At 42.0% G+C, this 12,039-nt stretch overlaps 1 protein-coding gene across 4 annotated transcripts in view; it reads right to left on the bottom strand.

Annotated features, from left to right (window-relative positions):
• The window catches only part of rapgef1b (Rap guanine nucleotide exchange factor (GEF) 1b), a 57,971-nt gene extending 46,199 nt beyond the window's left edge, over positions 1–11,772 (bottom strand). For all 4 annotated transcript variants that reach the window (XM_069673192.1, XM_069673194.1, XM_069673195.1 and 1 more), the window contains exon 1: positions 11,536–11,772. In XM_069673192.1, coding sequence (XP_069529293.1) covers positions 11,536–11,563 — 28 coding nt within the window. In that variant the 5' untranslated portion in view covers positions 11,564–11,772. The remainder of the gene's footprint in view (positions 1–11,535) is intronic.
• Between the last annotated feature and the right edge of the window lie 267 nt (positions 11,773–12,039).

The following is a 12,039-nucleotide window of genomic DNA, read 5'->3' as shown; positions in this document are numbered from 1 at the left end:
CAGCTAATAAAAATATCAGATGTAGGCTTTTTTTAACATCTGTATTCATCCAGTTGTTGACAGCAGATTTATACTTATGGTTTCAATAAAGGCTACACAGATTAGATTTTGCATTCTTACTCTGAATAAATAAATCTAGCATCTGCATCTACAAAAAAAAGACAAAACAAATACAGATCTGCATATCATCTTCCAGGGTTGTATTGATTGATGTTTTGTCCTCTGGCCTTCCTCTGAATGCTGACACGCTGCAGCAGACATACTGAACAAAAGCTGCATTTAAAGTCAAAGTGATCCAAAACAAAGAAAATGTTGGCCCCTTTGAAACCCGTCTGCTAATAAACTCACGATACGCTATACGACGATACAGCATGTTTTCTGGTAACTTAACAAATAATAAGTCCATATGAAATAACTGCATGGTACAGCATATTTTGGATAACCCTGTATGAATACTGGGAATAATGAGTCCTTTTCTGCATGTTTATGTCCATGTTACAGCACTTCCCTCTGGTTCACCCCCATATGCAAGGATTAGAGCGTAAAGCGTTGTCAAAATGATGTAAAACTTGCCATAAAGCAGTTCAGCTGCTGGTTTTGTGACATCACGATAGAGATGATATACACAAACACATATGATAGACATTTTCCTATTGTTTTAACAATATACGTATATAGTCATATTGCCCAGCCCTACAACATCGTACCCAGAGCCTGACCTAACAAGCAGCCAATATCATCAGCCAATATCGGCCTATCGCAGATATCAGTACCAATAATGCATTTTTTCTGAAATCCACCAGTATGAAAACTTTGACAGAACCTATAATGTGGAAAACATTGGTAGGGGTCATTTACAGATGATGTCATCACATAGTTTGTCAAGCAGAGCGCACTTCAGTTTCATGGTTTAACACTCTCCAGATTAGAATTGGTTGTCAAAGTACAATAGTATTATGCTAATTTCAAGCTTCATCTTTCACTCTGATACCTGTGGAGTAGCTTAGCATAATTTACAGGTAAAAAGTCTTCTCATTGGCCAGCTCTCTGAAGCCTGCCTGAGGCTGCACTTTGTGACATCACAAAGTGCAGCGTGTAGAAAACACTGTGTGAAACCTGGCGGTCACAGCAGACTGGGCTGAGAGGCCTGGGGATTACTCCAACATACTTTTACCTACAGATCTGAAACTTCACCCACGTTTAGCCTGGACATCCAACATTGTAACTTTATATATATGTCTTAAAATGTGAAACAGCATAATACCCCCTCTTTAAATAGTATTTATACAAGTTATTTAACAACTTTTTAAGCACCTTTGCAAAATCATATCAGTAAAAAATTGGTGCTAAATCTTCAAAGATAAAATCCTGTCATATCTGCATTGGTTTCAAGAGACATATCGGACAGGATTTAATGCTATCCAAGTTACACAAGGAGAGGCTGGAGATCAATTTCAACAAAAAGTTGTGTTCTATAAATAATATTAGAAAATGATTATTAACTGTGGAAATAAGTCGGGGGTTCTAGCTGTGAAGCAGTAGCTTCAGGAAATTACCAATAAACTACATCTGGAAAAATCAGATATTGCATGGAAAGATATACAAAAGGACTTTAGTGAAACCTGGTATCCCGTCCTTGTTCAATTGGAAAGAGATCAGACACAATGTTGAGAGATTTTGTTGTTCCTGGCACATTTCATGGAGAGGATTTTCCTTAATTATTGCTCTTGTTTTGTTTGTCTTTTTCCCCTTTTACTGATGGTTTTAGTTGGTAAGTGCAAAATATGTTGGGATGCTAGAGTCCCATATGTGTTGCTTTACAACTCATAAAAACAAAAATGTTGAAACAATTTAGCACAAGGGAGAAACAAGAACACAAGAATCTCTAATATGAAAGGCCTGAATTCTGGCATGAGCAGTGCAAGATGGAATAGAAGAAATGTGAAGTGCTGAATGAAACCTGAAAGACCAATCACTGATTGCAGAAGCAATTTCATTCACTAAATCAGAGTATTTTACAATTTCCTTGGGAGCTCATAAAACCACAATGTTGCATGTTTTATTGCTATTTTAAAAACACACACTGTCGTTCAGGATGTACAGAGGAGGAACATCCAGAGAGGAAGTGGGTCAGTGGAGGCAGACGCAGGGCTACAGGCTCGGTCATAACCACCGACAGGAGAAGCATTGCGTGTGCATCAAAGCATGTCATGTTTGGGTTTGATAAAAATGACATCAAACCACTGATTCAGTATCATTTATGTAACCAGACAGGCGCACACACACATTCACACACACAAACTCTCACACGCCCACATCTGCCTTGACAACGACTCGTTTGCAAGCAATGTCAGCTTCTGTCTCCGGTCCTGATTTAGACTGGCATCGGAAACTGGCAGCAACTGTGGGACATCCCCTTCATTGTGTGCCAGCTCCCTGACCCAGCCATGCCACCCTGGGGTCTGACTGATTTGACACACTCAACATTAGCACACATACACACAGACACACACAAGACATAAAACCCTGCACATTTTCCCTCGGCTATTGAAATCCTTGTCGTTTCTGAGTCCCTCCCTGCTGCTCAATACACTTTGGCTGCTTAGAAAATTGCACGCAGACGGATAATTTTTCATTCTTTAGTGGTGGCCATTGCTGCATCTGTAATGTATTCATGGTAGTCTGCAAGTGCCTTAGAGTACCATGTGATATACTGGGTAGAGATAGACCGATATGGTTTTTTCAGGGCCGATACAGATACCGATTATTAGTAGTCAAGGAGGCCGATAACCGATATTTGAAGCCCATATTCATTTGCAGTAAAAGTGAAAATATTGGCGTCAAAATTTTGAATAATACAAACTCCAACACTTAACTTTGTTTAAATGCCTTTAAGCATATGCATCAGAGCCAAAATAACCCAGTTTTAAATTGATCTCTTATCGACTGTCGGATTAAAAAAATAAAATAATAATAATTTCAAAATAAAATTTAAAAAAAAAAAGGCCGATAATCGGTCTATCCCTAATACTGGGTAACTTCAATCAAATGGGCATGCTATCAGAGGTTGTGCATAAATGCAAGACTTTTTCTTGGGCAATAAACATTGTTTCCATAACTTGTAGCTCTGCAATGAAAGTTGGACAAACACATTAGCAACAAAAACACATTTTAGCAAGCCGAAACATGAAACAATACAAAACAAGAACTGAAAGAAAATGTAAAACAGTAGTACACTTCACATTAGGAGTTTCAGTTCGCCTAAACAACCAGGTCCATTTGATTGTTGCGACTGACTTGTTGCAGAAACATCCAGAGGATGTCTGGGACGTCTCCGGAGACTTTGAGTTTGGTAAAATGATCTTTAATCTGAAATCAGATTATCAAAGCAGACTGTCTGGACTCTCTGTCTTGGATCAGATCCGATCTGATTTGTGCGCCTAGACATCACTAACATATCTGCATGGGTTGCTGTGGTTAAAGAGCTGGGCGTCAGTATCTATGTAAGCTGGTGACTTGGCTTTCCAATGCAGAAGCATGTAGCGCTCCCAACAATTGCACTGTCAAGTTGCAGCTCTGGTCCGCTGTACTTGGCTTCTCTGGTGTCTGATTTGACGTTGTTGTTGTGTGTCACGTTGCGATTGGCTAAGAAGAAACTTGAAATTGGATTTCAGCTGTTTCAGGGTGTCAGATCGAAGATGCATCTGTAGAACTCAAAAACCAAATGTGGCTTGAATTCAAACACTTTCATTTCACGTGGGTTGTTTTTCCTTAAGTCCAGACTTACTGAAATCAATGTCGATGCAATCTGGATATGGCAAAAGTGCTGGCAGCCTGAACAAGATCTCAGCAGCGTGTAAAGATAAACACTGGCGAGGGCGATATTAGTTAACACAGCTGCCTCTTTTGTAAATCTGCTTTGATATTAGTGTCAGCTGAATGGGCTTTATGGGATCTGAAAATGTGAATCATTCTCTTGACGATACTGTGGATCTTCACTGCAGTTAAGCTAACTGTGGGAAAAGACTATTTATAGTAATTCAAAACATTGTGTGTGAACTGAAACCTCATCTATACAACCAGGCTGTCCTTCTGTTCCTCCAAGCGTCCCCAGTGAGAGCCATCACAGCGAGGGACACACAGATCAGACTTGAAACACTTTCATACTGCACGGGACCGAAATGCACAGGTTTATTAGTCCGAACTCACCACAGTCTGTGTGTTTTCAAAACAAGGTATTATGGCGCTCAGCGCTGTGTAATTACACAATGATGGACTCAACTACCTTAATTATGAGCCTCCATGAGCTCCCAGCTCACCAGGGTGGATGTGTTACACGGCTTAACAGGAGAGGCACAAACTCACTGAAAACATTCATACATCAAACAGCGTTAGCTCCAACATGTGGGTCAACAAACAGGCTAAGCTGCCACAGTGAGGTGGGATTAAAGACGCCCCACGGTATACTCAACCAATTTTTTGGTATTGTGTAACTGGATTACAACAACAGCACCTAGGTGCACAGGCAGATCCTCACCTGATGAGATACTGTTAGAGAAGCTATGGCTTCTGCGCACATACTTTTAAAAGGTGATAAGGCGGAGAGGCAGCTTGTGGCCCTGCAGAGCAGCCTCCTTGGGCTGGGTCCGCCCAAGGCTTCAGCGGAGCAAATGAGCACCTTCTGTAAAGCCACACGACACAAAAAGCACAGCGAGGAATGTCCCCTGCATTTCATTCTGCCAGCGAGACTATTTTACATTAAAGCTCCAAAACTGGCAACAGCAGCCAGAAACAAAGAAGCACACATCCCAAAAAACACAATGCAAGCATGCATTTATCTCACACAAAGACAAACTACTGAATATATTCATAGAGTGGATGGAACTTCTGTAACCAGCTGCTGAGTCGAACAGAATATTTTTCAGCAGGAAATATTGTCTCTATTCTGTTCATTTATGTTTCACTGAATGCCTGTTCCTCTGACTGTTTGAATAGTGGACAATAGATACATCCAGCTGCTTCTGTTTTATTATAATTTATTTATTTACCAATAATAGAATGCAAAAGACTAAATAAGTAAAAACCGTAGCCAACTCGGGCTGGCAAAAAACGACTTCAATCAGGGGTCTTGATAAAAAATTGACACAATATTGATGACAAGCTTTGGACAACAACAGCCAGGTTTTCTCTTGCATGCGAAGTGCATGTAGGAATACACACCCACTTTTCACTGCAAAGCATTGTTTGAGCTGCAGGTGAATTAATTAGATGTCTCCTGCAACAACAAGGGCAAAAGGACTGAGGGGCACGAAAGGGATTAACCTCCAAAGATGAGGAAATTCGTGATGAGAAATGGTAATACGTCACCAATTTTATGGATGTTAGCGACAGCTCGGCTAGTAGCCCCTTCAGCTGACACGTCTTTAAACTGAGCCGGTTTAATCTCCGTCTCAGTTTGTCTTCAAGAAGAGAACACCAATTTGGATTTTTCTGCTACTCGTATAAACCTTGTGAATGATCAAATCTAAAGGGGTCCTAACACATAACCAAGCGGAACTCCTAGAAACAAGCTGAGCTTATGTGAGCGGCAGCTCGGCTCGCTTACAAGTTTCCATTAAATTAGTTTACAAAAAAAAGAAAAACATACAGCCTTAAAAATGTTTCATAGACATATTTAGCTCTGGTAGCTTCAGGCCTCTATCATCTTCAGGAAGCTCCTTAAACTAGCAGCTTTATCAAATCATATATTTTAATATGTATATTCAAAAATGCACTAAAATTTTTGTTATTTGCCAATGTCGGCCAGCCGTTTCTCAGCTCCAACCTTGTTCACCATACAGCAATGCACTCATGTCAGCATTAGGAGAAGAGCTGTATTAGTTTGTCTTTACCTGTGTCCTCATCTAGATCCCCCTGCAGGGATGAGTCAGTGTCCTCTGAGGAGGCCTGGCTCCTCCAGCTTATATTCCCCATCCAAGAAGAGGTCTGAGTCCACACAGATACTGATCCAGGAGTGCTACTGATGGTCACTCTTTGTGTTCTGACGACTTGTTGGTCAGACTAGCATTTTCACAGCTATCACTCTAATAGCACTGCTGAGAGTTAGTCACAATGTTACTGGTCCGCATGATCATCCTGTCTTGAGTCAGCACTTGAGAGGAAAGATCCACAAATAGCACCGAGGAGGCAAAGTGCTTTTTAAGAGTTCTTCTTTATTAAATAATTCTTATTTTAAACACGTCTGGAAGAACTTAATCCTGGACAGACCGTCAGAGTGAAGCTGCCTAAGCCGTCATCACCGGTCCTGGAGAGGGCCCAACCCACAGTTATCTTGAGAGTGGATGTTCATGGAACTGACCAGGCCGTCTGCAGGAATACATGGCCGGCTCTCTGGCATGAAGGCCAACGCACGGCAGAGAAATCAAGTGAAGCAACATCTTATAAGACAAACCCCTCCGAGACAGAAGTCTCAAGAGCAACTGATGGAAGCGGAGAGGATAAAAACGACCTGTAAATGGAAGATGCATTGAATTACAACTAGCTTAACTGCCATCTTTGGCTCCTTGGAAGATGTCTGCAGCGGCCTTGAAAATATTCATGTTACAAAGACCCGATTGCCTTCCACTGCTCATCGATAGCCGCGCTCCAGCCATTACCCAACATGTAATCCATCCATTTCTCTGCCTGAATCTCTCACTGTGCAGAGACTCAACTCCCATCCACCCCCTTTCTTTCTTTCTTTCCCTAAGCTCTATTCCCTCCCTCTTTTTGCTTTCCCATACACGGCACACATACAAAAAACTAATTACAACACAGCTAAACCTATACGGGAAGAGCAAGCCTCTCATTCTGCGGGAGAGGGAGGGTAAAACGCTTTCTGCCATCAAACCTCAAAATTGCAGCATGTCAGACCGAGACGCGAAGCTGGCTGTGTGCAACAGTGGGATCACTCATCAGCAATGTGCTCAACCTAATCGTCAGGGGAACCCTTTTGTAATCACGGCTGCTTCAGCTCTTGCTCAGAGTTTTGGTGACTAAGGCATGTGGGTCTCGCTATTTCTGTACGCCAGACAAGAAAGATATTTCAGCCTGAAGTGGTGCAGTAACCACTTAGCAAACACAAAAGCCATCAAAATGACTTACACTTCAGTGTTAACTCCAGGAATGCTGGAGAGTAAACTCTTTGCATTGCAGCTAAACCGTTTCAAAGGCAAACACACAGAGAGAGAGAGACACACTCCCACACTAAGCAAGAGGGGGCAAGGAGCCTAAAATAAGGAACTGATGGATCAGTTCCGCTGCAGCTGGCTACTACCATTGACTGTCCAGTAAGAGACACGTTTGCAGGCTAATTATAAAACACTGTGCTACTCCCACACATTTTCTTACCAACACTGGCATGCCAGAACTGTTGTGACACAATCCAAGACTCACTGTGGGGAAAATAAGGACATACACATATTGCGACTGCAGTCTCAATTTAGGCTTTTAGTCATCTAGTTGTGTTTATATGTGCGTTTCTAGCTCTAAGGTTTATCAGACAACACGGAAAGAATCAGCATTACAAGCATCCAACAAAGTGTCAAATGTGAGCACAAGAACCATGCATGAGTACAAACACATGGTTTTATAAATATGCTATTACAAGGGTCATGGTACAGTACTTTTTTAGCACAGCATGGAAGAAATGAACCGTTATTTAAGCTTAAAAGCTACTTATCTTTTGAATAAAACTAATGTCATAGATGGTAAAATAAAGAATAAGTAACTGTAATTTTTATAATTTGTAGTAAAGCCATTTGTTGAGTGTATTTTTCAAGAGGAATATCTCCGTGAAAAGTGGACACAGGGTTTATGCTACAAGTTGGAGCTAAAAGTGTTTGCTTAACTGAAGATCTGTGTCAGTTTCAATGGAAAATGTGACAATATCAACAAAGATAGAGCATTTAAAGGGTGCTATATTTAGTGTATCATTTCCAACAATGATGACTTTGCACTTGTTTTTCTGGAAGGGGCTTAAAAACATTGGTAGTCACAGGCTGAGGTTTTTCTGGGTTTATTTCCAAAGTGTTGTTGGGTTTGCTCACTGTACCTTTACTGTCGCTCCCCACAATACCTGGTTAAAGCCCCTTTCCCACTGGTCAAAAAACCCACTAACACCCGTCTTTTTTGCTTAGTGGGAATGGGGTTAAAATCGGCATTCAGATCGGCTTTGATCAGCGTTGATGGGAACACAAAACCCGGGTCGACACGCTAATCTCTGCTGTCGCCTAAATACAGAAGAACAACATACAAGGCCGAATTTGTTGTTTGTTCCGTGCAAGATGCAGCAACACTGGCAAGACCGCGATTAGAGAGAGTGTCTTCTGATCCAAGGGGAAGAAGTAATAAGGCGACAACGCGACCCTGTTTGCAGCGCGTTTGTGATGCAGCAGAAAAGACACCGAAAGGAGTATACTCCACTGGCAATGGGAAAAGAGACAATCGGTCTTCCCGGGTCTGAAAAACCTGGATGGGAAAGGGGTATAATAAAAATATATATTTTGAAAAATCCTGAGCAGATGTTTGGCAATGTTATTAAAACACTGTATGTCCTTTTGTAAGATCCGTCCACCACCGGTTCCCTCCACCCCTCTCCTTTCCAACACACAGGTGACAGTCAGCAGTGCTTCCTGCTTGCAAGAACTAGCAAATGTCGACCCCCTTTGTGACTCTCTTTCTTAACAGCTGTAAATTGAGCAGTTACTTCAGACTATAGGAAAAACATAGAAATATATTTAAAGAAATTATATCGTAATTAATTTCCACGCATGCTGCTCAGAGTAATCAAAGTCAACGGCTCCACAGCAAGATGCTTCCACTGGGCTTGTTTCTCCTGCAGGATGTGGCAACAGTGACTGCCAACTACAACTGCAACAGTGGATATGTCCCAGGGCGTCTAATTAGATCGTTAAAGGCATTACAATAGACTAATACAAACACTAAACATACACAGTGTGAAATTGAGTAAGAGCTCAGGAGGAGAATCAGAATATGGAATGGTTGAACAGCAAAAATAAGTCTTTACAATCCAACATTTCATGAGTCCATTCAAAAGCAGCTCATTAGGCACTGCATGCTTTTGGGCAACACCATCACACGCAGAATCTGTTTAAGCATTACAGTCCGTGCTGCCTGAGAAATGAAGTCACACGGGTGTGTATACAGAATATTGAGCTCAGTGTTGAAATACATGAAAGAACCACCCATGTGATTCGGCTGGGACGGTGACACCCAAACGCTCCACACGCACGTGGGTGTAGAGGAACTTTTAAGAGGTTAGAGTGCGTTGGTGTTTACCCCCAAATAGGGAACAAGTCAGTGACAGCGGGACCAATATCCATGGTGATTAGAGAGTATGTTGATGCAGCTAGTGACTCTAGAGGAAACACGAGCTATAAGTCTTCCTTTGTGTCCATGTGTGCATTGATAGTGCTGCTTAGTCCACGCTCTATGGTAACCATTTGCATGCTGTATCTCTGCCGTATCATATCACGTTTTAAACTGTAACCCAGGACTATATCCATGAGCAGGAATCCCTACTTATGGACCGTATTTCGCCTTCTCCAAATCTTTTCCCTTTTAATTTGCTCCTCGAGGCACCAGTGAATTAATCTCCATCTGTCAAGCTCTAAAACGGGTCCCTTTTACTGTACAGTCTCCACAGCCCACATAGACAACAGGCTCCTTTAAACACTAGCTCCAATCCTTTTTTTACACACACACACACACACTTTCACTCTTTTTCTCTGAGGGAAAGGCTTAACAGGCTGACACTGACACTGCACAGTTTTTCAGTGCTGCCATGAGACCTCAGCTTTGCCCTTCTTTCCATTTCAGTGGAATCCAGCGTATGGTGTGTCCTCTGGGTATAAATTTGGGATCGATGGGTACATGCAGAGGAGAGCAGGCCAACAAATGAGCCGGTAAACACAACTAGGAGAGCCCGGGGACCACATAAGAGGATGGATGCTGGAGATGGATTTGAGCCTTCATCTAAATACACACAGACGCCTTTATTTGCTCTTGACTTATTATTGAAGCGGAATCGTAGAAAAAAACAAACACTAAACTGCTTCTGAGTTTTCATTTAGCTGTGACCATATGAAGTCATCAGTCTTCATGACACGCAAGGAATCGGAAACTTTTACGCCTATGAAGAATGACTGAGCTAGTGGTGGATGACACTCCCTCCCCTGTGTGTGTATGTGTGTCAATTTACTGCAGGCATCACTGGACAGGAGAGCGAAGCAGAGAGACAGCTGGTGGAGTGGGATGCAAGTGTAGCTGGAGGGTATAAAGTTTCCTTGCAAAGGCATGCCCGAGACTACCCTGTTTCCAATCATACTCCATATTTATATGTCTTTAAAGTTGCATGAAAAATAAAAAGGCTACTGGAGCTTTTCAGGACATAGCAGCCAAACTTTGGAATGCTTTGCCCACATCCTTGCGGTTTGCTGAATCTGTCAAACGTCACTTAAAAACATACCTGTTTAATCAACCAACATATTGTTAATGCACTGTTTATTTTATTATTTGATGTATCTGGCGTTGATGTTTTAAACTTTGTACGCTTTAATTTGTGTGGCTTATATGCCCATCGTATCTGTCATGTTTTACATCTCTGTATGTGATGTCAATGTAAAGCACTTTGTGTCCAATGTTTGTGATAAGCGCTATATAAATACACTTTATAGACATAGGCACTCTATGGGTAAAAAAGCAACAAAAAATGCCACGTGCACAATGTTGAAATCAACACAACACAAATACACAGGACAGACTTGGGCGTGAACGCATCACAACTCTAGGTAACAACGTAGCTAGCGTTAGCTGGTGAAAAGCTAACCTTTAGCTGCTACTAGCAACCGTTACAAATAGGTGGATGTTAGCAAACGGTCAACTGTGAAGCAGACACTTAAAACACTCTCAAGAACGACATGTTCAGTATTTATATGTATTAAAACTGTTTCTTCCCGAGTGAAAAGCTGAGATTTTTTTTTGTCATAGTGATGCTTTCAAACATAGTAGGAAATATTTTCGGCCGCTGAACTGAGACTGAATGCTGAAATTGCCGGTGAATTACAATGTAAGCTATAGAATATCCTAAATATCATCAAATCTGCTATCTAACCCAGGACATTTATCTGACTGAATTGATCATGTAGGCATAATTAATAATTTGCCCCTTTAGTCAGCATGAGGTTGAAATGGTATAAAAAAAGCCATTTGCTCCAGCGGGTCCATGAGCTAACACCAGCTAGCTGATACGGTGACGCTTTATTTTAACTGGATAGCCGAGAAAAGAACAATCCATGAGGCCCAATTAAACCACCATTTACAGTGAAAATACTCGTCTGACGTCATTCAGAGCCACATTTAACGAATGTATGGTCCATAAACACCCCACGTTCCATCCGTACCCCGCGTGAGGAAACCGTTATACAGTATCCCGAGCTCGAGCGGTGTGGTGGAGTCCACCCGGGCAGCACTTACCTTGCTTGCTCTCTATTTTTCCCGACATTTTCGTAGCCAGCAGCTGTGCTCCCACTCGCAGTTCAACAAAACGTTAGCTACAGACGAGCTTCGCCGTTGTGTCTCCTCCGATTATTCCCTCATTTTCGATATACTGTTGTGTCCATGAGATGATTCCGCCCGGGTTAATGTGATATATTTACCAGCTACACACATTGGTACGGTCAAAAACTGCCTCCCAGTCCGTCTCCGGGTAATTTTCACTGGATACACACACCACAGAGGCACACACACACACGTTAGTGTCTTGAACCTAGACTCGGGCAGAGAGAGCGCTCGTCTAGTATAACAGCGCCCCCTAGCGTGAGGAATTAGCCACGTCAATCTGTCAACAAGGGGATGGGCGTGTTTCAATTTCAATTCAAAGAGTTGTAACAAACCAGTGTGTTTTTGTCTGTTTCCAGGGCGAGATGTATGCTACTGTGGGCTAAGTGTGTTGCATTGATGCAGAGCTGGAAAGTGTCC

The sequence above is a fragment of the Semicossyphus pulcher genome, unplaced genomic scaffold (assembly GCF_022749685.1).
Source record: "Semicossyphus pulcher isolate SPU_LCO1_2020_fin unplaced genomic scaffold, fSemPul1.0.p SCAF_22, whole genome shotgun sequence".
Taxonomy (NCBI): domain Eukaryota; kingdom Metazoa; phylum Chordata; class Actinopteri; order Labriformes; family Labridae; genus Semicossyphus; species Semicossyphus pulcher.
This window is presented reverse-complemented; position numbering and strand designations above follow the sequence as displayed.